The 25,787-nt window shown below is 38.5% G+C and overlaps 1 protein-coding gene across 1 annotated transcript in view; it reads left to right on the top strand.

Moving 5' to 3' along the window:
- CNTNAP5 (contactin associated protein family member 5) overlaps nt 1-25,787 on the top strand; it is a 263,702-nt gene that overhangs the window by 201,903 nt on the left and 36,012 nt on the right. Inside the window, exons 14-17 of the mRNA XM_056496452.1 lie at nt 9,808-9,964; nt 18,777-18,904; nt 19,081-19,251; nt 21,304-21,522. Of these exons, the coding sequence (XP_056352427.1) occupies nt 9,808-9,964; nt 18,777-18,904; nt 19,081-19,251; nt 21,304-21,522 (675 nt within the window). The remainder of the gene's footprint in view (nt 1-9,807; nt 9,965-18,776; nt 18,905-19,080; nt 19,252-21,303; nt 21,523-25,787) is intronic.

Genomic DNA, 25,787 nt, shown 5'->3' with positions numbered 1-25,787 from the left:
GAACTTAAGATGTGATCCCATTTTCCAAAAGTGCCTTTTCAAAACAGAAACACCATCCTAATAATATCTGAGAGTGCTACTTCCAGTTTTAAGAAAATCCTCTAATTTATTTAATTAGGGATTGCAGCTTTAAAGTGATTAGCAATATGTTATCATCTCTTCTAATTTATGTTCTATTAAGAGTGGGTTTTTTTTCTATTTTTACTCCAGTTCAGATATTCAGCATATTTACTGATGATACTTTCTGATTTCTTTGAGATCAATCTGAGCCATGAAATTCAGTAGTTATTATCAGTCACTTAGAGGAACCAGGCAGTGGTTGCATTCCAAAAAGGCACACTGTGGAAATGACATTGTCCTAATGACTTTCTGGTGGGATTCACCCCATGTAAATAGATGTTATTCTCTAACTGTCAGCTCTGCTGTGTTAACCTGGGAGCTGAAGGACAAGGTGTGTTCTCATTGCTTCATAAATCAATAGTGCTAATAAAGATTCTCTATACCTGAATCTAGATTTTATTATCCCTAGAAGCTGCCATTGCAAGTGCAATGGGAACAAAATTAATCTGTCTTTTGTGGAGGGTTGTCAAATCTGAAGACAGTCCATTTGAGCCACTAGTGACTGTATTAGTTCAATGTGAGCAAGGGTAAAAAAAGTAATAATAAGGAACTTTTCTAATTATTAATGCTGGTAGTTAAAACTGCATATACAGGAAACAGTTCTGTTGAGTAAGGTAATTCCATTTTTACTCAGACACTGTTCAAGATAAAGGAGTGGGGAAGAACTGTTATTAGTGTATGTAGTTTCTCCCAAAGGACCAAGCAAATATTGCTTTCCACAGCATGTTTTTCTGTAACTCATCCAGTGTCCTATTAAATGTCCCAAATGTCCCCATTTTATCTATTTTCTTTTTCTAGTTTATCTATCGTGGCTGTAATCCAGCCAACTGTCCATGATTTCTAGCAAGAATTGAATTAATCCTTGTTCAACTCAACTTTACTCCAGCTGCCTTGTTTTCATAAAAGAGAACCTGCTCTGAATTGTACCCTGACTTTCAGACCACTGTTGGGCCAGGCTGTAGCCTGGGGATTTTTGGGCTTTCTTGGTGAAAGGTTTGGGCTGGCAGGCAGGTGAGAGCACCTGAGCCAGGGAGCTGTGCAGAGCTGGGACTCCACTCTTGCACTAGGTGGAGTGTAGTCCCTACACTTCATCCTGCCCAGTCTCAAGGGTTTGAGCTGTCATAATGGATAACTCAAGAGTAAATTGATGAAATATATAACTAATTTTGTTTTTACCCCCTTTAAAAATAGGTCCTTCAGGCCTGTCTATCACTTGCTGCATACTTGCACATGGTGCTTTTGCCTGACCCAGTAACAGCCAGAGTTTCCTAAGGAATTCTTATATCCTGAGTCTGTTTCAGAGCAGTTAGAAGCAGGAGGCTGGACTAAACTCTCTCCAGAGATCCTCTCCAGCCTCAGCTGTTCTGTCTTCTGTGAACAGCCTGATGCTCAGTGAGTGCAAATCAGCAGAGCTACCCTGATTTCACTGGAGCTGGATGCTTCTATGCTGGTTGCTGAATCTGTCCATTATTATTCCGGAAAATAATAGTAAATTAATGAGGTACAAAGTTTCCTGGGACGGTTGCTTATACTGTAGTTTTACTGCTTTGTAAAAGTTTTCTCACTTCAGCACTTCCATGAAAAATAGTTAAATACTAAGTTTTCTTGTGGTGAAATTAATTGTTTATGGTTTGATGCACCATTCATAGTCATTGATGCTTCAATTATTCCTCTCTGTCCTCTGCAATCTTATTTCTAGCCTCTGAAAGTGCTTTCATCTATGAAAACTTAAATAGCATTTAAGAACAAAAACTGCTGTGATAAACTACTACTCTCACCTTGCAGTATTTTATAAGCTGCATTAGTTCAGTGCTCTCTCTTTTCCCTGTGGCCCTTTCACATCCATTATAAAATGCTTTAAAAAGAAAGCTCTGAAGAGCATATGATGTGTCTAAACTTATAAACTCACTCATCTCTTCCATGCTTTCCTCCATTCCGTGTGGGCACCTCAACCAGTTATCTCATAAGATAATGTGGATGATCTCCGGTAGGACACAGAGAGAGTGGGCTGTGTTACTGTCTGGTGACAGGGGGGCTGCAAATGTCACTCCTGTTGTCTTCCTTAGGCCCTAGAGAACCACTGGGGAGTGTTTCAGGTTTGCTGCAGGTGCAGAAAACCCCAAAATCACACATGATCATTGAGTGTCCCATAGCCTTTTCACGAGAACTGGAATTACATAATCTGGTTTACATTCTCTTTATTAATCTGCTAATTCAGCACTCGCTACTATTTATTGTCACTAACCATTTTTATGCTTCTGCAGAAGAACTGATTAAGAATGAAAGACCATTTCCTGGGAGCTGAATTGAGCACCTCACGAGGTGGCATTCCAGTGGAGATGGGTGAGAGAATACTGGCAATGAGGGTGAGGATGAACATGGAAGAGCTGGTTGAGCAGTGTGAGGGAAAGAAATGATGGGTTCATTTTATTTCCATTATTCATACTGGCTATACCTGTGACATAGGGAAAAAAATCCAGACATCTGCTGAGCAGGAGCTGCTCCTCTGGCTCAGGCAGGGTTGCAATGGAGCCCACTGTGGCTTATCCATGGTCATTATTCACTTGCAATTGAATCCAGAGCATTGATGGGTTTCTGGTCCCAGTATAGAATAAGGATGTGGCAGGACATGCATCAATGTCATAGGCTTATCTGTTATGGCAGTGTCAGGCTTGTTTATCTGAATTTACCTGTAGGATTTAGACTAAACAGAGAAAATAGGAAAAGGGGAATGAGGAAAAAGAAAAGGACTTGAAAGCAAGAGAGACAGTTTTGAAGTGAAGGTGAACTGGAAAGCAGAAAATAAAGGAAATGAGATATTTTTTTTTGTTTCAGCAGAGTAGGATATTCAGTTTATCTTCAGCAAAACTGCTGAGGATTCAAAGCTGCCATTTCCTGTTTTGTCATTTGTCCCTAAAAGCTGTAATCTTCTTTGGGTTGTTTGTTTTTTGTTTCTTGTCCTTCCCAACCTGTATGCCTTCAGCTATTCACTCAGGTTCTGTTGTTGGCTGGAGTCCCACTTGCATCTTTCAGGGAATTTGTCACTTGGCCAGAAATTTATTGAGAAAAAACCCAGCCTGGGTTGGCAGAGGAGAATGCAAATATTATAATGTTTTCAGCCTTCTTAAGCCTTCAGCTGGGACATTCATGAGGCACAAAATTTTAGTTTGGATGAAGATTTAATGTTCCTCAGCACATAAAAATGTTTGGGTTTGAAATCCTTATGCTCATTCTCAAATCTGTCTCTCAAAGGCTTGATGATGATTTTGCTTTTGCTGAGGCACTCCAAGTGTGCAGTGGCATTAACTCTGTCAGTGCAGCTCAGCAGTTCGGCTCATTAGGCTCTTGTTAAATGTACAAGAAGCAAAGGTCCATGTTTATTTACCTTCTTTCTGCCCATTCTCATCTATGAGCGTATCTCAAAGACTCCAGAAGAGCAGAGCACACTGTGATAACAGCTGCTGGAGAGGGAGAGCAGTTTCTCTGCTTAAGAGAAGCAGACAAATGCTACTATGTGTTTTTATTCTTTGTTTTTTTTTTTTTTAAAGCAATTATTTCAGCTTGGGTCTCTGTGAAAACAGTGCACCTTGGCAGCAAAGCTGTATAATAACAAGAAACAAAATATCAGCAAAGTACTGCCTTTGCCTCCCTTTTCCTAACCACACTTAACAAAATAATTTTAGAATGAGGAGCAAACTTTGATCTTGCCCATTGGGTAGTTCCACTGGCATTAGCAGGGCTACTTCACTTTTGTTTAGCTGATTTGAATGATGACAGAACCTGACCAGAAATTTTTATCAAATTCAGTGAGATTCTTAGTAATGTTGCTGGCACAGTTGGCACACAGTACAAAAAGTGACTGTCTTGATGTGGTGTTTGACCACATGTGATTTCCAGCACAAACATGTTTGTCACCTCTGAAAATTAGGGCAGTGATCCGTGGATTATAGTTTTAAGAGAGAAAAAGGACTATGAAAATGGTACTATTGCCATGGGAAAGGTTTTAAGTAAGGGAAGGAAGCATTAGATAGTCATTATGGCTATGACAGAAGTGTGTCCCCATGGTACAAAATCAGCTGGGTGACTTGGTGGATTCTCTTGGGGATTCTCATTTTTTCCTGGTCCATTTCACATATTTTTTTCCCCAAGGTAACCTGATCTTGATTTTAAAGCAGGGTTGTTAGTGAGGTGCAGAGATCCTGACATCTCTGGGGGTGGGTGTAGTTTCCACATGGCTGGGGCAGAGCCACAAGACCCTCAGCGAGGGCTGTAAACCAAAGAGCAGCATTTTCACTCTTCAGTCTCAGCGTCCTCAAATAATGGGCAGCACATTGTGGTTAGTGCAGCCTGAACTCACCCTGTTTATTTTCCCAGTCGTTGGAGTTGTTATTTAAACCAATACATATTCTGAGTCATTAATACCACAAACTTTTTCACTGAATAAACTGACTCTAGGAAGGTATTCGTTATGAGTTTTCAACTAAGTATGGAATATTTCTCCAATTTGTCCCTTTTGTTTTTGTTCAGAATTATTTTGAATTCTTCTGATTTGATTTATGAAAATACTATTTTTTCCCAGTTCAAAGGCCAAACAGGAAGAATTTGGTTTTATGTCAATCTAATATTAAAAATTCCAATATAAAAGGCTGTAGAAATATTATGATGGAAAACAAAAAATTATATGGGCAAGCAAACCCATGCAAAAATATTGAGTCAGTTTTCCCTTCTCACTGCTTTCTCCATTTATTCAAGAGCCTTTAAAAAATTATTATCTGAGATGATCATTTGTACTTTGACATGGCCTCTGAAATCAGCTACTCAGGTTAAAATTTCCTCATAGGTGTGTGTATATATACCTACATAAGTATGAAAAAAATCTGTTAACTGCTTGTTTCACATATTGTTCAGTGTATCAGGTGAGCCATTTGCAGGATTTGATATTGCTGAGGTGGTTACTGCAAACAGATAAGTTATGGTTTTGGCCATATAATTTGCCTTGAATTCTCTGTGCAATTCTACAATCACTATTTTCCTAATTTTCACTATCTCTTGATATGTGAATCTTTCCTTTTAAGAGAAAACAGCATAGATGTAAATTAATTTACATTTTCATCAGTAAAATTTATAGATGTAAAATTTTACAAATTCAGTTCTGTTTAACTTGATTTAAATTTGGAGGAAAAAATAAACATGAAGATTGCCAAGACTATGTTGTTTGAATACAATATGCTTTCAGTGTTTTAAAACAACACAAATGCAAATAAATGGGCCTGTAGTGGTGGTGAAAAAGACCTTTCACTGATCTGTTTCAATAACTTGGGTACCCCAGAAACCTTGACTGTCTTAGGGGGAAGTGCTATGTCAGACTTTAGATTTATATAGCACAGGAATTTAACACAGGATCCAATTTATCTTGCTGTGTTTCCATAATTAGATTTTTTGTTTGTTGCCATAGCAAGAACAAACTGACAAATCATGGAGACAAATCTTGACAAATCTTTTAAATATAATACTTCTAAAAATGCATGACTTTGTTTTAACTCACACTATATAAACATAAAAATCAGTACTAAGACTCTGCCTGTATAAAGGCAAACTGAGTCCACGGAAGTTGCTTGAAATTTATACACACAGTGATATGTGTATAATGTGTATAAATGCTGTTGGAATATGCTGCTTCTGCCACTCCTTTAGTTTCTGAGTGCCTATGCAAATATTTTTTGAAAAAATGGCATTTAAAACATGACCCAAGTTAATCCTTTGAAAACAGCTTGTATTGCTACAAATGTCAGTGCCTCCTAATACAGAAAATGAGAGGAGAGGGAGATTTCAGAGTTTCTTTTAAGCTGGTAGAAGGACACCAAATATATACTCAGCCATTCTTGTCCCTAGAAGAGACAGACATGCAGTGCAGATGAATTTGATCTCAATCTGCATCTCCTAAGGATCACTGGAGACCAGTTCCACGTGTCGTACACCTCTGTGCTGGTGAAGAACAAGGTCAGTGCCAGCCTTGCTGCTGCTGAGGCAGGTTCCATGCAGGGAGCTACCAATGAACAGCTGGGTAAGTGCTCTGGTGGAGCAGACATGGGAAATCTGCTGGAGAGCTGACAGTGGAGAGGAGCCTGACTCTCCCTGCCTCGCTGGATGGACACAGGCTCAGTTCTTGTCCATGTATTGCAGTGTTGTATGTCAGCGTTTCCAGAGTCTTACTTGGCTCTTTGGGTGCACACACCCAGCTGTTGAATAGAGAATCCACAGAAGATGATTCCCCTTTTTCTTTCCTTTCAGAAGATCTGTGCCAGCTGTACCTTCTACAGTCTGTGCCTGACAGCATAAAGGAGTACTTGGTTTGATACAAAATTTAGTCTGCCTGCTCAGTTCTTTAATATTATTTTATAATTAATGATATCTTATTATCATTATATTATTCATATCATTATATTATGCTTAGGTTATATTTATATAATGCTAGATTAAATTATGGTAAAAAATCAGTGGTGTAAATATCACAGCTGTTTCTAGAGGCTTCCAGACAATAACAATACCATCATCCTGTCCTCCGCAGGAAATGCAACCAAAAAATTGCCTTTTTTGAAGATTTTGTTATCAAAATTGAAACTTTCCTAGGGCAGCTTAAGCAGTGCAGAAGGAAATCACTAGAAAGAAACTGGTCACTGTTCTACCATTGGTGAATTCATTCACTTGGGACTTGTTTATTTTGCTTGGTTGGGATATTTTCTTCACATATATTCTCCTTCAAAGCCATAGCATGGAGTTCAAACACAACATTAAAAAAAATTCTAACAGAGGATTTTTTTTCCATTATAAATATAAGAAATGTATGGAAAATAATATTTTTAACTGTGCAGTAGGCTTTTGACAACCTTTTTTACTAAATAATGGGTTGCTAGGAACAGTGTAAGAACATCATGAAGAATTAGCACTTTTTATTAATGAACTTTTTAGCTTAGAAATATTAAAGTGGGACTATACTGACTTATGTTACCATAAGGAGATGGGGTAATTTTAAATCCTTTCTTAATATCATTGATTTGGTCTGTGGCTTCACCACAGAAGGGAATCCAATTAATTTTGAGGTGGTGGAGAATTGATAATGCTTTGAAAAAATTGTAGCACCATTATTAGAGAAGTGAAGATTCTGCAACAAATCTAGATTTAAAAGAAAAAATTTTAATCAACACATGCTGTCCAAATTCAATCTCGGTGCAAGTCATCCTCCAGCTCTGCCAAGGAATAATGGTGTAAACTTTCTGGAAAGAGCTCAGATTGATTGGCATGGTTTGTGAAGTACTGCTTTACTTCAACATTACAGTATATGACATACAATATAAGTTTCAGAATTCCTAAACTCTGCAGGTGTTGATGAATTACCATAGATTTGGAAGAGCTTTTCTGAAAAGCTCTGATTTCTCATATGTTAAAGACTAAGCATGTGGAAAAGAATTTTGAAGAATCAGGGCATAATTTTCATTAATACTACAATTGATTTCTAGGGGACTAGTTAGTGAAAATAATCAACTCTTCTTGAGTAAAGGTGGCAGAACTCTGCCTAATAAATAGAATTTTGGAAAAGACACTGTTTTTTTATAGCCTGTTCCCTTGACGATTTGAGATTGCTTCTTATAATGTTGCCTGCCGTGGTTTTTAGCTCTGTATTTTAGTTGTAAATGACTCAAACTGTGGTGCTTCTACCACTTCCCCAGTCTATACCAGAAATCTGAATATGCATGTGTTTGCTTGGTATTGCTCAATAAAACAAATAACAACAGATCTGAAAAAGATGTCAGAAAATTACTTATTCTTAATAAATGCAAAGGATTGCTTATTTCACTGTTATGTTTAAGTATATAATGACTTCCACCAAAGGAAACTGACACAGATTGTATTTGATTAATGAACGCCATTATTTGCTGTTGGCCTGAAGAATTTATCTTTATCTAAATATTTTTTTTCCAGAATGGGCACTTTTAAAATTAGATTAAGCACTTCTGTATAATATCTATTTCTACTCCTAGACAAATCACCCTTTTATTCAATTAACATTACTATTCCAAGCTTTACTGAGTAATTTCCCAATAATATAGTATAGAACTCTTTTACTGGCTGCAGCAATCAAGTTCTGCAAGAAAATCAGCTGAAAAGAAAAGAAAATATAAATGTGTTGACAATAGTATGAGGCCTAAAATGACTGTGTACATTTTTGTAAGATGAATCCTTAGATGTACTTGGATTGTGTTTTTCTAATGAGTACCTCTGGGTATTGGTCAAATTCGTCATGTCTTAATTGTTGGTATCATGAGAGTGCAGTTGCTCTTCCTATTTTTATTTTCCTTTTTTCATGAATTTACAGTTCAGCAGTCTAAGCTTAGAAGAAAAATAAACATGAATTAATTTTGCCAAGCAACTCTAAAACTCATTTTAATTAGTCCCTTACATTCTACAGTTAACCTTGATTGCATTTCATAATTTAGATTTTCTTGCCTTGTATAATGAGAAATACTCCCTACTAATAATGTTAGTAAAGCAGAAGAATAAATTGATGCATCTTTCTTCATTAGCCATACAGTTTATTTTTCCAAGCTCCTTTGATCAAAAAGTCTTGATATGTCAGTTTTGTTAAATTTTGCCATCTACCTGTATGTATAACTGATTACTTTTCTTGATTTAAGGATTAAAGAGTCAATGCAAAAGTTACCTGAGCTGGAAGACAAAATCAGTCTTAGAAAATGTTCATCTGTGAATTTCATTACATCAGATTCTGCTTACTCTATCTGACTGTTAATACTTAATGCTTGATGCATAACGGATTCTGAAATGTGAACAAAAAAACTGTCTTGGTTTATATAAATACATAGATATTAAAACTCCTGGAGATAGAAAATAGCTTCATGGAGATAAATTAATTCTCAAGTAGGGAAATATTTTTTTCCCACTTATGTCCTACCTGTTTGAATATCTTATCAAGCTTTACATTTGCAAATTCCACCAATGGAGAATACATTAAAATTCTTAATCGTGCTCCCTGAGAAACCGATAGAAATTTTAGTCTTAGTTTTGGGAGTTACTATGTTAAGTTCATAGTAGATCAGTTAGTGTGTTATTTCTATAGATTTTTGGTTTTTATATCTGACTGGTAAGAAATCCAGATCAAGGGCTAGGGGCTCCTGCAAAACCAGTTGACACTGGAAGAGATCCTTGTCCAATACTGTGTGGTACAGTATGATCTGTGCAGTGTGAGTTGTGGCAGGAGAACTGTTTTCAGTCTCCTTCAGTGATCAGATCTACCCCCAGGGTCACACACAAACCACTGGACACAGGTGGTGCAGACAGTGGTGTTGGCTTCACCATTCCAAGATCTTTGCAGCTGAAAGGTGCCAAGGTTCCTGTGCGTGAGTGGCACATGAGCCCTAAGGTGAAACAGCTGTGTCTCAAACCAGGTGGGATTACAGCACAACTGGTGCTTTCTCAACATGTATCCCACAAAATGGAACTTGGGGCAAAGTTTGTGGTTTGTTACTTTGCAGTTTGCATCTTTTCTTTGAGTATTGTCTAACATGTCCACCTCCATTCTCTTTTGCACTTTTGGGAGAATCCAGTTTGCTTATCAAGTTCTCTTTCTCTCTCTTTTTCTCTTTTCCCCCCCTCTTTTTCCCTTTCATCCAGATGGAATGCCATTTGCTTGGTGGGTTGGCCGTGCCAATGAAAAGCACCTTTACTGGGGAGGATCTCTTCCGGGCATTCAACAGTGTGCATGTGGATTGGAAGAAAGTTGTCTGGATATGAGATATTTTTGCAACTGTGACGCAGATAGAGAAGAATGGTAATGATTTTAACATGTATAGCAGTGTCTGTGTGAAGAGCTGGGGATAGGAAGTAAGGCAAGAAGGCTTAAGTCTTTCCTGCTTTGCAGTTCAGGAAGTTTGAATGGCTTCAGTGTAATCTGATAAGAATGAAAACGGAACTAGAATTTGGATTTCTGATTTCACCTCAAATTTCTTTTTTTTAACCAAAGACATCTGGCTGAAGCAATTGCTCAGATGGGTAGTCTTCAAAAAAATCTTTTTTGCTGAATGCTAAATCCAGTAATTTTATTTTCTTAGAAGTTTAGATTCAGCTGGAGCATTGCATGAGTAAAGGCTCCACGAGCTTGTTTCATAGGTGTATATTGGAGCAGAAAAATTGAGGCATATAGAGCAAAATTCAGATACAGCTAAACGAGAAGTATGTACTACTAAACACTCTCATATTTTTCTTATGAAACAGTATAATGTGCCTTAACTTTCTTTTACATTGGCTCTCAAGCTTTTTAAGGTCAGTAGGAAGAGCTGTTTGGCTTCTATAAGTTTTGGTTCAGTCTCCATTGGAAGTTTGAGTCACAGCACAAAAATTCAAAGCTTTCCTTGGGTTCTGACCTTTTTAATGCTGCATGAATTTGGGAAGGCCACTTCACAATCTTCTATCATTCTCTTTCATATTAATATTTCTTTCAGAGACACTCCAGCCACCAAGAGCTAGTTGGTGAACTTCCAAATGCATTTTAGGGGACTGAAATGCCAGATGAGTGTTGTTGGAAGCACAGTTTGAAATACTGAACATACACGTAAAAATTCTACTCAGTCTCCCTTCTAGAACAGTCACTGATGGAATCTGCTGTCCTTTAGCTGAAAATAAGATTTGTAACTTCAGATAGTTCAGAAATTATGACTAATGGAAGTAGACAAGAAATGTCTTGCTGTCATAGGCTGCTGTGTTTGAAACACTCTCTGAATTAGCCCTGTGAAACATTCACTTAAAATGGGTAGAAAGGAATGGTAAGGAGTCTTAAAACATAAAAAAAAAAATAAAAATCACAAATTATTTGTCACTGTAAGTGTTAGGCTTTTTTGGTTGCTTGATTTCTAGACAGTGTGATTATTTGCTTGGACCCTTTGTATCCCTGGGGTCATTATTCACTTTCAAAATTTATAGTTGTAAGGGGATTTCTTCAGGAAGAGGTTTATGTAAATATTAGCTGATGAATGTGATTTGTATTGAATAGCCTGGCTGTGCATGTTAATCTGTCTGTAATGTTTGGTTATCAGATGCTCTTTTGACGAGGTTTGCACAAGAGCATCATGAACATCTGTTTTTACTGGTGCTTGGCTCTTTTCATAATCCACATTCCATCTTCCCCTGCTCAAGCAGAGCAGGGTGTTATGCTGGCAGACACTAGGGTTGCAGTCAGACTGCAGGGCACTGCACCATTAGATAGTACAAACCAATGCAAGGTGAAGGCTAAATGCAGTTTTATAATATTTCAGCTGAGTCTCCTCAGGAAATGAGACCTAAGTTATGCTGTGAGTGTTTATCTCCATTTCCCCACACATCCCCCCCGATGATTTTGAACAAGCAGACACGTTTCAAACATCTTAGACAGAGAAGGAGAAGTCTCAACAGTATTACAAATTACACATTCTATAAAAATTTATGCCAGGTTGAGGGGGAAAAGCCAATTAAAACCCACAAGAAAGAAGTTAAGGAAGCGTACACTTTTATTAGATTTTGGAAAACCCTTGTGGGAGAAAGATGTTGGAAATAATGCATAGTTACCTTGGTAGCTCAGAAAGCTACTTCTTTCTCTTAATATCATGATAATAACAGAATATGCTTACAAGTTACCTCCACAAAACTGCCTACTGTTTGTTGGTTTGGAGACTCAGTTGCTTAGGTTTTTAATCCATGAGAAAATTTTACTTTGGTAGTATTAAACTGGAGGTTGGCTTTATAAAAGCTACAAAACCCCTGACCTTTATGTAGAGTTTCTAAACATAAGAAATTTCATGCCTCTTGAGGACTGCTTTTGTGTTTTCCTGCTAGAACACTGACCCCCTGATATATAACGAACATTCGAATCTGAAACCTGCTGAGATCTGAACTGTGACTTTAACCTGCTATACATTATAGTGGAAAGAGCAAGACAGCAGTAGATGCATTTATTTGCCTCAGCATGAAATAAAATGGGTGCTGCAGAGTGGAAAACCAGAAAATCATTTTAGCTCCTTTTAGATAAATCATGCTGCTCAGGTAGGAACTCTCCAGAATAGCTGAAGCATCCTCTTGAAGAAGAGACAGTTCTAGGATTTTGCTTTGATTTGTTTTCCCTAGACTAAATCTTGAGTGCAGGAGAAGCTACTAATTTCTCAGAGCAGCAAAAAAAATTATAAACAATGGAAAGCAGACCTGACAAAGTCCTGTGCCAGGTGTTTGGCAGCACACAAATATGCACTTCTAGGCATGCTGACTTTCAAATGATATCTGGGCAGACACCTGAGCCAGCTGCTATTTTTGGGCTCTCACTTGACATCAAGTTTGCCCCCCAGCCAGAGGAACAGGGATTTATAATTAAGTATTCTAGATGGGAAAGGCTATTGCATTTTTCACATTTGTTTTTATTAAACCAATGTACTGATAGGTATCTTTTTCCATATGGCTCTTCATGCTTCCAAACTCCACAGTATGATGACAGTGAAATCTGTCACTTCAGATTAGTGGAGTATCTTCATGGTATTTTCTGCAGAATGGGAGATCTCTGATGAGGAAGCCAAGGCACCTGCAACTGCACCCTTTTTGTTGACCCAAGCAAGGGATCTAAAAAGGTGTAAGACATGCCTTGGCTGTGTGCTGCCAATAAAAAAAAAAAAGAAGAGAAAGATATCTGACTGCTGACAGCACTTGCTAGTGGGTGGGAACATTCATAAAAATTCAGTGGCTTCAAGCTGAAGCTAAACCTAGTTCAGAAAATCTTTCTTTCTTTTCTTTCTTTTCTTTCTTTTCTTTCTTTTCTTTCTTTTCTTTCTTTTCTTTCTTTTCTTTCTTTTCTTTCTTTTCTTTCTTTTCTTTCTTTTTCTTCATTTCTTTTCTTTTCTTTTTTTCCTTTTTTTCTTTCTTTCTCTGTCTCTCTGTCCATCTCTCTGTCTCTTTCTCTTCTCTCACACTGACAATATATATATATAACTTGTCCCAGTTTATCATTACTGAAATACTGACAGGATAGTTAACATGAGATCTTTTGGATCTTCAAATACCTCTCCCAGGTTGTCTTTCATCTCAAGCAAAATTCTCTTGCCTTGGCAATTAGGTTCTTGCTGTTCACCAAACCTTGGGTTTAAATGGGAGGAAACTCTTCCATGCTAAGGTGAGGCACATGACTGTCCTGAAGTCCTTCTGCTACTTTGGTCTCTCTATCTGGAATCCATTTTCCTTTTCAAATGCAAACCTTTGACTGAAGTCAGTCATCAAACCAAACCATGCTGATGGTAATCACCTGGAAACCCTGTGAGTTTGGAGAACTTTCCAGCTTTTTATTTTGTAAAGAAATAGAGACATCTTTGGAACTCATTTTTGTGCAAGAAGCTCAGGCATCTCAGCAAAGTGTGCTGGATGGTGTTGATTCAAACAATTAGCTGTTTGGCTATCTTTTATTTCTATTCTGTAGTCTTATTATTCAAACTGGAGAAGTATCCTCCTCTTTTGTCTTCAGAAGAGTTTTCTTCACTGGAGAACTAAACCTTTGAGTCTTGCCATTTCCAAAGTGACACGTGCTCACCTCTGTATCGTGGCTTTGGGGCACTAGAAGAATCAATGAAACCACAGAACATGACAAGGGGAACAAAATAGAGGGGGGATATTACTATTGTCAGACCCAGTTTGTCTCCAGAGGTATAATGAGTATATTGACTTTTGTTTGAGGAGGAGCACAGCCAAATGGAAGTGAATGAAGCCCTGCTTGGATGAGCTGTATTTGTGCTAAGCTATGCCAGAGCCAGGATTACAAAACTGGAAGGTTTGAGGAGAGCAGGGCAGAGAAACCCTGACGAGCCCAGATTTGACAGGTTTTGTTTGTTCAAGCACTATCCCACACTGAATCCATTCCTGAGGAGCAGTGCAGGCATCTCCAGAGAGCCCACGAGCTCATAAATAACCCCTGCCAGAGGTGACCTGGCCTGTATAGAGTTGTCTTGGGTATCTGCTGTCATGACTACATTTGTCAACAGCCATGAAGGGCTGCCTGCAGAGAGCTGACTGTAGCAGGTCCCTGAGGTGTCAGGAAGCAGTTCATTACTCTAATTACCAAACTCTGTATCTCTAATTCAGCCAAATACAGGCAGTGCATCTTGCCTTCAGCTCTTAGTATGTCCCCTTGTGCTGTTGTTTTTTAGTTTATCATGACTGTACATTATTTTGCCTGGTAAAGCATTTTTGGACATGGCTCATGGGCAAGATAGCAATTAAAATGACTTCCTTTGGATTATTAATGATATGTCCTGCACAGGCCTCAAAACTTTTCCTGATGGAAGCCTATGTCATAGGCCCATTCCTTATGTGCTTCCTTGCCATCTGCTGATGATAGTACTCTTTTCCCCAAATGTACAGTATTCCTGAAAATCTGTACTGAATATCTGAGCTACTGAGGCTCAGATCCCACCAGAGTTTCCATTAATGTGCAAGAGAAAAACATACCAACAGGGGATCATATGAGAATAAATTATATTTAATGGCACCACTGTTCTACCATCTGTTATAAAAAATATGGAAATGGCTACCTAGAGATTAGCAATTTATGATGGCTCACAGTGTTAGAACACCATCGAGCAAGGGTTTGTTGAGCATGCTTTTAGTAGTAGCCAGGAAGAAGAAAAATAGTTTCATAATCCAAATAGTTTCATCATCCAAGTAGTTGTTATTTACATGTGAGTCTGCCTTTACTACACCTTGAAGTATCTAGCTGCTCCACTATCACCTTTAGCAGCAAATTATTTTAATCTTTTTTAAATTGATCCATGCATAGAGCTTTTGTGCCATGTGTGACTTGTCTCATAGCTTATGAGGATGTCCTTTGGGTAGATGTAGGCATTAATCTTCAGACATGGATAAACAAATGACATCCAACTGTATTTAATACCCATAAACAAAAAAAAATTTCAGTGATTTAATTTAAAGGGCAATATTGGAGTTGTTTGGTTTGGGTTTTGCTTGTGGAAGGGACAAATTGACACTATCCTTTATGGAAAGAGCTCAGAAAAAAACATCTGTTTGTTGAGGGTTGTTTCCACCCTCAAAACATTCAGATTTTAATTTGATTTTGTGCCAAATTGAGTGCCAAGTCAGGTAAGCAGGAGGTCGACTTCTGAAGTTTAGTAATTTATTCATTCCATTTTCTGTAAGCAGAGGACTCATTTCAGGAAAGTAATGAAACCTGCCTTGATTTTTGGGAAATCAGGACTTAACTTACAAGGGGTGTGCTTGGTGGAAGTAGCCACAGAGTGCACCCACTAAGGAGGAATAAATAGTGGGTTTGGCTAACCTGAGAAGCAGCTGTGGAAAGGCAAATATAATCTGTTTTCAAGTATGTGAAGTGCTAAATTAAAATACATTTTAATACATTTTTAATACTTTTTAAGTAAAAAGGAGCTCTGGGAACAAATAAAAAAATAATTAATCTTAATTATTATCTTACTTAACAAGATTTTACTTTTCTTTAAAAGACAAAATCATATATTTGCACATCAGAGTGCAGATGCTATTTATCAGAAAATAGCAATTTTATTTGAAAAGTGTAGCACATGAAAAGTGATCCCCAAGCCCCCTTCAGGCAAAATTTCAAATGTGTTGTCCAAACCCTGGTATATTTGTATTTTGTAGTGCCACAGCAGTGCCCCCAGGAAGTTGCTGTACAGGTGCACCAAGCTCTTTTGCTGCTCTCTCAGGAATAATAAATTGTATTTGAGAGGCTGCCGTGGTGTAGCACATAGAGAAGAGGAATTGTGGTGCTTTGTAGGAAATGGAGTCTGAAATAAGTTCAATTTAAGGAATATCAGGAATTTGAAACACTCACAGTGCCTTCCACTCTCTTTTCTGCCTTTTTTAGCTGAAATCTTTTAGATGTTGATCTTTCACCAAAAACTTGATTTCCTGCTATGAAATAATAATAATTAACTGCAACAATAGAGATGTTGTTCCTCACACTGGCATATTCTCTGAAGGACAGAATGTTTTTCTGATAGGTTTTATTTCAGTTTTTACTTGTGTGAAAATACTTATCGTTATATGAGGGGTTTTTTCCATGTGTGAAAAAATAAAATGTATGAAACGTGCTATTTGAGTTTGAAGAGAAGCTTGATTGAGTTTTCAAGGCATTAACAAAGAAGTGAAGATTTTTATTAATTCTAGAATATATTTCTCTCACACACTTGAGCTATGCTACTAAAGTTCACTGTGACACTGGCATATAAGTAGTAAAAATTCAGTCATAAAATTTGATATAAAAGAACTTCATGCAATACAGCAGAATATCTAATAAGCAATGCAGTTTTCAGAGATGTGGAATAGATATCTTTAAAATGTCACCATTTCATGGTTTTTTGAAGATATTTTGAGTGCTAGCTATAGAAAGATACTGATTTTTATTTTAATGCTGATCACAGCTAGTAAAAAGACTGAACTATTTTTTAAATTTAAATGAATTTGCAGGAAACCTACCTAAATATTTTGCAAATTTTGAAAAAATTTATTTTAAAAAAGAAAACCAGCTTAGTTACTCATGTGCATATTGAATATTTTATGTCCCATTACTATGCATCTTTCTGCCTTTTTTTCATTAGCTCTGCCTACTCTTCTTTCTCCAACACTGGAATACCTTATTTAATTATTTTCCTAAGAAACACTGAAATAATTTAGCTTTTGTCACAGTAGTTTCATAATCTGTTAAGAGTATTTATGCTAACTCTTAAATATTGATACAATAAGCTGTGAGTGTAATCCTGAGAGTCTGCCCTGAAGAGATTCTGAGACCATGTACCTTTGATTCATACATGATCATTTTCCTCCTGAGTCTGTACTGAAGGCCTCACTCTGCCTCATGCCTGGGAATTTCATCTTGCTGCACTTTGTCTGTAATTATTTGCATGTCAGACACCCACTGGAGCAAGAAAAAAATGTTAGCGTCGGAGAGGGTACCTCTCTTTTCCCCTTGGCATTATGAGACAATTAACTATGCTGCATGCAATTATAGGCAATGAAAAATAAATGCAATGTATGCAGCCTTCATGAAAAAGATCAAAATACTCCTATTTTTGTCTAACATTAATCAGAGTAGAGCACTTAGCCAAGCAAACATTCGAGGCTGTGTGTCAGAGCACAGCTGCAGTGTTTGTCCTGATTATTATTTCTTTGCTAGAAGTCTGTGTCTGGAACTTCACCGAGAGGTACATTTATGGAAGCTGGCATTACAAGCAGGATGTGGGCAGGCCTGGGATCCTGCCTGGAATGTCAGACACTGGCAGTGTTATCACTCAAATAGTGATACCTGTTTCCTGAGGCGTTGTGTCACACCTGCCTGGAAGAGCAGCAATCCAGAGCAGGATTGCTGGCTTTTGGATGTGTTGCCATCCCCATGTGCAGGATGTAGTCTTTCACCTATGAGCAGACAGGTGAGTTGAGTCCAGACCCTGCTGGGCTGTGCAGAGGTAGAGATCCTTTCTCCCAAAACTATTGAGATTTGGTTCTATGGAGGATGCTCTGCCACGCTTATGTGCCCAGACGTACAGAAAACCTTAACCTTGAGAAAAGCAGAAGAAAAACCACATCACATCAGTAGCACTCACCTCTCTATTAGATCAATAGAAAGAGATCTCAAAAGGGCAGTTCTGCTCTGGTAAGTCAGGGTTGGTGCCTGAGGGACTCAGCTGGGTTCATGAAGTGCAGTGGGATGAATGTACATCTGTGTACCCTGCCAGAGCCAAAGCCATTTGGTCAGCTTAAGGACCTACCACAAAACATCACACTGCATCTTGAGGACAACTTTTTGTCCAGCTGACTCAGAATAAAAACAAAGAAATTTTCCTCTAAGAATCAATCTTTCTTTCTAGCAGCCATGTGTTAGTTACAGCTGAAGACCAAGCCCAGCTAAACAAACATGAAAAGTTTGACAATGCAGTAAATCCACCTTGAGTATTTCAGTTGCTGAACCAAAATGTCCACTGGTGTGCAATGCAAGAGATTGATTTGGTCTGAACTCACTCTGCAGTGCAGCTGTTTTTGCAGTGTGCAGGGTCAGCCATGGCCCAGCCATCTTGAAGCTGGATCAGCAATTGTCTGGCTTCCCCTTGATACAGTGTGTTGGATCAGGCTTCACCTGTCCTCTTCCTGCTCGGATAAAGCATAAAGCCAGCATAAAACACCCTTATCTGTCCCCAGATAACTTTACAGAAATGCAGACTTGGACTTAGATCTGATCCACAGCAAATACATCCTGCTGAGGAAGCCCAGTAAAGCCCAGTTTACATTAATGGCCATTAGTCAGCATGGAAGTGCTGTTCCTCAGCTTCACAGTTATTCTGCACAGCTGAAGCAGGTTTACAGCCCATCCCAGCCACATATCCAAATGGTGTATTCAGTGGTCAGCATTGTATATGAGCACAGAGCATACATGGGAACGTATTTATCTCTAACAGTGTGTACTTGACATAATTCTCCCAGGTAATTCTGCAAAGGATCTTTAAGTAAGCATCTTTTAAATATTGTCTTGCATGAGGAATGCTGGGGGGTTTGTCTGTGGTTAATCTGCCTCTTTCTGTTCGTGTATTAAAATCCAGGACAAATGATACCGGCCTCCTTGCTTTCAAAGACCATTTGCCTGTAACTCAGATTGTGATCACTGACACAAACAGATCAAATTCTGAGGCTGCTTGGAAAATCGGCCCTTTGCGTTGCTATGGAGACAGTGAGTACTAGCTCTTCTCAATTTCCATAGGTACAGAATGTTCCTTTGTTGTTGTCGTTGTCCTTTTTTTATTAAAAAAACCCCCCTATTTCTCTGATAAAAGGTGGCTTTCCACATGCAGCTTGCAGCTGCTGTCCCGTGCCAATTAACTATAGAGAAGGGGGTTGTGTTTGCAGGGCAGTTCTGGAATGCTGCTTCCTTCAACACAGAGGCTTCCTACCTGCACTTCCCCACGCTCCACGCCGAGGTCAGCATGGACATCTCCTTCTTCTTCAAAACTGCCGCCGTGGCCGGGGTGTTCTTGGAAAACCTGGGCATTAAAGACTTCATACGGATTGAAATAAGCTGTAAGTTTCACTGCTCGGAAATCTTGGTGGTTTTGCCCAGTTTGACAGATGCAGAGAACTGGGAAGGACATCTTCTGCCATCTTTAGATGGTTGGAGGTGCCTGGAGATGATAAGATGGAGACATAAAGACTTTTATCTAGACTTACCTACCTCTTCTATCAAAGTTTCCCTGTATAGACTTGGTCAATACACAATCTTGTTATGGCTAGGTTTACCTTTCTTTAACAAACAAATTTATGAATTTATTTTTCCAGCACTGATATTTAGTTATTTGCTCTCCAGAGAAAAATCTACTGGTTAGATTTTAGGCTGTAATTTTAGTTGAAAGTTGAAAAATTTAATGAAACCATTCTGAAGGTTACTTTTCTTTCCATATCAGTAACATACTCAGTCTGATGCAGTTCAAGTGTTTCAGAGGGACTCTCTGTGTATGGTACAGCTACAAGGTGAGAGTTTAGGAAGGACAGGACACTAATGCAGAATAAGTTAGTCACAGTTGTAATGGATCTTGAATACTTCAAAATCTATTAAGTGAGTGTAGTGTAACTGCTACTCAGTGTGTAAGGAAAATAGCAGGGAATTTAATTAGTAAGATTTTGCCTCACTCCTGTTGTGATGACTTCAGATATTTATTAGTGACAAAAGAGTACAGCGGCTTTGACATGAAATATGACATGTGTATTCCAAATTCCGTCAAGCTTAGGGAAAACAAACTGAGTGCTATGAATTTAATAATATGCTTATAATAACCCCAAAATAAAATTAAATAAAACAGGGCCCCAAGGCCCTTCGATTCATTAAACCAGTGGTAAATGTCATGGTGGATTATCACAAGGTAATGAGGTGTGATTTACTGTTAATTACACATCAAGGTCCAATTTGGTTGCACTTCAGGGTAATACATTTTATTCTCAGGGATACAGAAGTAAAAAGTAAAATGGCATCAAAAATAACAAATACTGTAAACTAAGAGGATTGTTCAGTGAAAGCTTCTGGATATGTGTTACGTCTGTACTCCTAGAGAAATAAGTTATTTAAAAGTTTGGGGAAAAATCTTTTAGACTTAGGCTTCTCATCAGTAGTTTGTTGTTGTGCTTCTTGCTGTCAGATGGGATTTGCAGCCTAAAGGCCTTGTATCAAGGAAGCTCAATGGAGCAGCAGCTTCAAAGGGAAATGACTTTTTTAGTAGATGCAAGGGCTCAGAATAGATCTTTGTCTATCCCTATGGAGCATTTCCTATCTTAACTATCTAAGAGGCAGCTTCCAAAAACAGACCTATCCAAGTTTTTGGGCGTGGAATAACAAGGTTTTAAGGAATTTTCCACAACCTTCTCCTTGTGTGATGTGTGGACCTGGTTCTTTGTGATGCATTTGTCATTTTAGGAAGAGGAAAATAATCAGTAGCAAGAATGTTAAAAAATTCTAGCCCCTTTCAAGCTTCCAGCAGAGCAAGGTGGACTCCTTTATGTGGCTTTTGTTTTTCATCTCTTGTCCTATTTCTAGATGTGTGTTATATATACAGCTTTAGTTTAGGATACCCATTAAGTAGTTTTGCTCATCTATTTTTTTCACGCATCTTGGGTCAGATTTAGGCAAACAAATGCTTGTAGGATTCTCTCTTACCACATGTAGCCAAGTTATGTAATGTTAATTACCTGCATTTTAAAGGATCTAGTTGGAAAGATCTTTGTCCTTTCTCCCATCTTAGCATTAATTGTCCAAAATTTTTGGGACCATTGTGTGACTTTTGTGCAACATTTGGCACTTTTACTTCAAAAAGAATGCCATTTCTAGAGCAGTGTGATTTTTATAGCAAAAAAAAAAAAAAAAAAAGATGGGTAGCCACAACCAAGCCTAATCACAGCAGAGATCAAACAGTGAGGCTGCAGGCTTAAATTTATGTATAAGCTGCTGCGTAGGAGATGGGAGGTAAATGATCCTGTACTATTTGCTGACATAAAAGTTAATGGAGCCTATATTTATGTAAGATTTCTTGATGTCAAAACCACGATTAAATTCACTTCCTCTTCACATCTGTCTGTGTGCTCCAGCCCCCAAGGAGATCACCTTCTCCATAGACGTCGGGAGCGGCCCCGCGGAAGCCACGGTGCAGTCTCCCACGCCCCTGAACGACAACCAGTGGCACTACGTCCGGGCAGAGAGGAACCTCAAGCAGACCTCTCTGCAGGTGGACAGCCTCCCCAAGAAGGTCCTGGAGGCCCCTGCTGAGGGACATTTCCGTCTGCAGCTCAACAGCCAGTTATTTGTAGGTAGGGACAATCCAAGGGTTCCTGTAGATATCAGTATTTCCTGTACTTTGGTGATGAATGCTCTTGTCTCACCATTGAACTTGCATGTGGTGGCTTGATTTTGCTTTCTTTTCTTCTACTCCTTCATAGCAGCATGAAGTAAACCCAAACAACTCTCTTTACACTCAAAGCACAAACCATTCTATACTTGATGGTATTCTTGGGGTCAAACTCTTGAAATGTATTTACTGCCAAAGAGTTGATAACCTTTCTTCTTATGCAGCACTGGTTGGGTAAAATGCTGTAAAAAATGTGACCTCTCTTTTTAAGCACATTGTAAAAGTCAGAAATTTGTCATACAAGTTCCTGGGGCAAATCCTGACACTAATGATCTTTAAAATCTGTTCCTTCAAGCATGCCTACCAAAACCCTTATTTGGCTAGAGTGTCCATGAGTGAGAGAAGTATGAACACAGTCAATGCAATTATAGGTGTTTTATCTGAAAGTGATTTTTCAAAGAAGAAAAAAGAAAATTAAAAGAGGAAAGAAAAATCTCTGCATATGTTTTTTTACTTATTGCCCTCTCACAAGGAGCCTGGATTGCAACTAGTTTGTATTTGTTAACATGATAATGGATTATGAATGGAATTCTCTTTTCTATATTCAAATGCTTTCTTTCTGAGTAATCTGCTCAGTGGTGGGGGGATGTAACTGCTCTTATACAGGGCCATTCAGGTAATTTCTAATTCCTTCCTTAAAATGGATTCTTTTATTTAGCTGAAATGCCGTAGCAAACCTCGATCTGTCAATGCATTTTTATAAAGTTTACTTCTGTATTCATACCCTTACACTTAAGTAGCTTTCAGGATATTAATTTGAGCTTTTCATTGGGTATGTGTGCAGTAATTGCTGGGCTCTGAACATAAAGAATTAATCTGTTAATAAATAGATACAGCTGCATCCATGTGAGGAGTCCTTCCCACGCAACAGTTGATTTATACCTAAAATGATCTCTGTTAGACTCAGCTGGAGAGGAGAACTCACAGAAGGGAGGCTTAAGACTGTCACAGTGCAAGGTTTCTGTTTTCTGGTATGAAGCATGCTGCTAATCACTTGTTTTTCAAATACAACATTGATCCTAAGAACATATTCTGTGGGAGGCCAGGCCTGGAGGCAGCAGGCTTGGGCTGCCAGACACCTTAGAAACATCAGAGAAATTTAGCCAACATACTGTTTCCAGTTAGGAAAATTAGAGATTTAGTGACCGAATACACTTTGCAATTTTTTGGTTGTTTCTTTCTAATGGACTAAATATGATAGGTTTATCATAGGTTATCTATTAGGTATCTCATATAAATCAACTGCTTACTATCTCATATCTGAAAAGCAGTATCCGCCTGTAAGCTTGCTGCTCAGCCTCAGCAAAATAAACAGGTGACCCGTGTGAATTTCATGGTGGTTTTAAAGTGACATAATTGATGAATTGTGTCATGAAAATCCATGGTAATTAAGGACCTCACCAGAGCAATGTGCCAACAGGAGCCCTTGTGAGCAAAGAGAAACACAAAGCCCTGTACCTGCCATAGAACAGCTTCAGCATCCCCACAAGCTGGGGACTGAGTGGATGGGGAGCAGCTTTGCCAAAAAAAATCCCTTTGGTTTTGGTGGAGAAGTGAATTTGTACCTCATCTGAATGTAGCTATACTTTAAGGAGCAGGTTGGAACAGCTGATTCCAGCAGGGACTTCCAACAGATTGTACTCTGATTGTAGTGAGTGTTTACAGAAAACTCTAGGATATAGGTATTTATTTCAGCCAAGAGGTGAAAAGGTCTCACTGTGCAATAAATATGTTGCATTCTGTTGTCCATTCACACTTTTACTGAACCATGAACAAAAGAGACAGAAAAACAAATGAGTTTGGGAGTGCTTTTTCAGGCCTTAACTCTGCCATATTGAAGGCCAAAATTATCTGTGACTTGCTAAGTTTTCCAGAGAGCTGTCAGAAGAGTTGGAAACCTGGCGCTATTTGTCACCGGGTGCTCCAGGGAAAGGTGGCAGAAGTCCAGCAGTACACAGATGTGATATAGTTTGTCTCTACTGAAAGTCTCATTTGAATCTCCTAATAAAAAGCTACTGATTTAATCCCTCAGCCATGCAGAGAGAGTTTTAACCCATCTGAAAAATAAATGTATAAACCCATTGTTAAAAGGAAAGAAGCAGCAGCACATAATATTACTCTCTACTCCCCCTATCATCCACAACATATTTGTCTCTGCAGCATTCTGCATACTGACAGTGATTAAGGGGTTTCCAGCCTTAATGACTGTGTGTGGCAGGCTTTTGAGATAGCTCTGTGTGTCTGTGAAGTGGAAGAGAAAAATGACTTTGCATTGCCACTACACTCAAACAAGCTTGGATTTTAATGCAGTTAGAAAGGAGTTAGAAAACCATTTCTCACTTTCTTTTAGTGCTTCTTGTGTATCTAACTGCTACTGGCTGCATTATAATCCTGACAGAGCATGGATGTCCTTGCACCTGGCCAGATCTCTTCTGTAAATTAGAAAAAAGTGCAGTAGAAGGAGCAAACCCCAAACAAATGTGCAGGCCAAATGACATCAACTGCACCAAACTGTCCAGTAACGAGCTAATTCAGCAGATTACTTGCTCAGAAGGGGCAGGCAAAAAACATTCCTTTCAATGGACAGTAATTTGCAGCAGTCAATATGAGTGACATGCTTTTGTAGTCTGACATGAATTCCTGTCTTTCCTACTGGTGAAGGCATGAGCATAAGGCTCCATCATGGGGTTGGGAAAGATTGTCCTCCCAGACCACTTTGAGGATAGGATTTGAACTCAGACTGGTAACATCAGAGAAGCAAAATAAAAATCCTGAGAAATTAATCTTTTGTACAAAGCTTTGGTCAGAAGTTTTTGTGCTATTTGGTACATTCAGGAAATTAGCAAAGCTAAGTGTTTGGGTTCTTGATTTTGTCTTGGGAGGAAGTGAGCAAGGAATGAGTCCTTGAGTGAATCTCTTCTGTCTGTTGTAGACAGTCCAAAGGCAACATAACCCAGAGAAAGTAAGTCAACCTCTGAGAAACTTTCTCTGGAGTCAGAGAGAAGGAATGATAGGAAAAGAAGAAGTTTATTTACTGCTGTTGTTTTTAAAAGCATTTGTAGACACCTTGGAATATTTCCTCCAAGTGGAGGAATTAATATCTAACTCCTGTGTGCTGTGCATCCTGCATGCTTTGTATATCTTTCGGTTTGAGACGAAGAAGTGTGACTTCAAGGTCTTTTGAGGAACAGCACAGCGAGTTCTCCTACTCCTGATTATGATTCCTGTACTTCTCTGTCCTTTCCTTTTCTTTGTATCAGTTACACAAATGCTCTTAATACTTATTTTCAGCCTCCCTAATCCAGTTTCTACTAACAAAAAGTCCTTTGTTGTTTTTTTTTTACAGCAAATCCTCAACTCATTGCTAGATTGTTAATTATTTAGCCATTTGTGTCACCAGGCTATGCTGTGAGTGCTCAGTTGTGAGCTTCTTGTCCCCTCCTCTCAGACACTCTTCCTTTCCCCAGGGCTCCTCATAAAAATTCAGCTGCATAAGCACCTTGCTGAATAGAAGCATGGCTCGTTTGACTGTCACCTCCACTCAGCAAAGTACACCCTTAACCTTGGTGTTTATGGTCCTTAGGTTTATCCTAAAATCTGTTTTCCTGAATAAAACATTTAGGTCTCATCCATTAAAGTCTCTAGTCCATCCTGTTAGAGTTGGAAGAATCTGCAAAGCCTAATTCAGGGAAGAGTTTGTATGTTTGTTTTCATTTTTTCCTCTGCTTTGAGGCAATTTATATAAAGATTTAGTCTAGTCAATTGAAGAAAACTGCCCAAAATAAGCAATAGATTTGCTTAATCAATGCTGTGTGGGTCTAGGATCATACAGGTGGTCTGTGTTAAGCTCTATACTCTCCAGAAAATAGAAGAGGAGAAGGGTGAAAAACTTTACATAGCTTTCCAAAGTGCTTTAGAGAGCAATCAGAATATGAGTAGTACAATAAACAAGACATCCACAGAACAGTTAGCAATAGTTTTTACTCATTTTTTTATATGTTACAGCTGGGATTTGTGTGTGTGCAGAGAAGAGGCAATTAAACTCTCATTCATCCTTGTAAAATTTGTGGTGGCGTCCAATGCAAAAGAAAACAGAGTAACCAGTAGCCTTAAAGGGAGAAATCCCATTTCTGCTTACATGGACTTTACTGAAAAATCTGTATAGTA

The sequence above is a fragment of the Oenanthe melanoleuca genome, chromosome 7 (assembly GCF_029582105.1).
Source record: "Oenanthe melanoleuca isolate GR-GAL-2019-014 chromosome 7, OMel1.0, whole genome shotgun sequence".
NCBI classification, from domain to species: domain Eukaryota; kingdom Metazoa; phylum Chordata; class Aves; order Passeriformes; family Muscicapidae; genus Oenanthe; species Oenanthe melanoleuca.
This window is presented reverse-complemented; position numbering and strand designations above follow the sequence as displayed.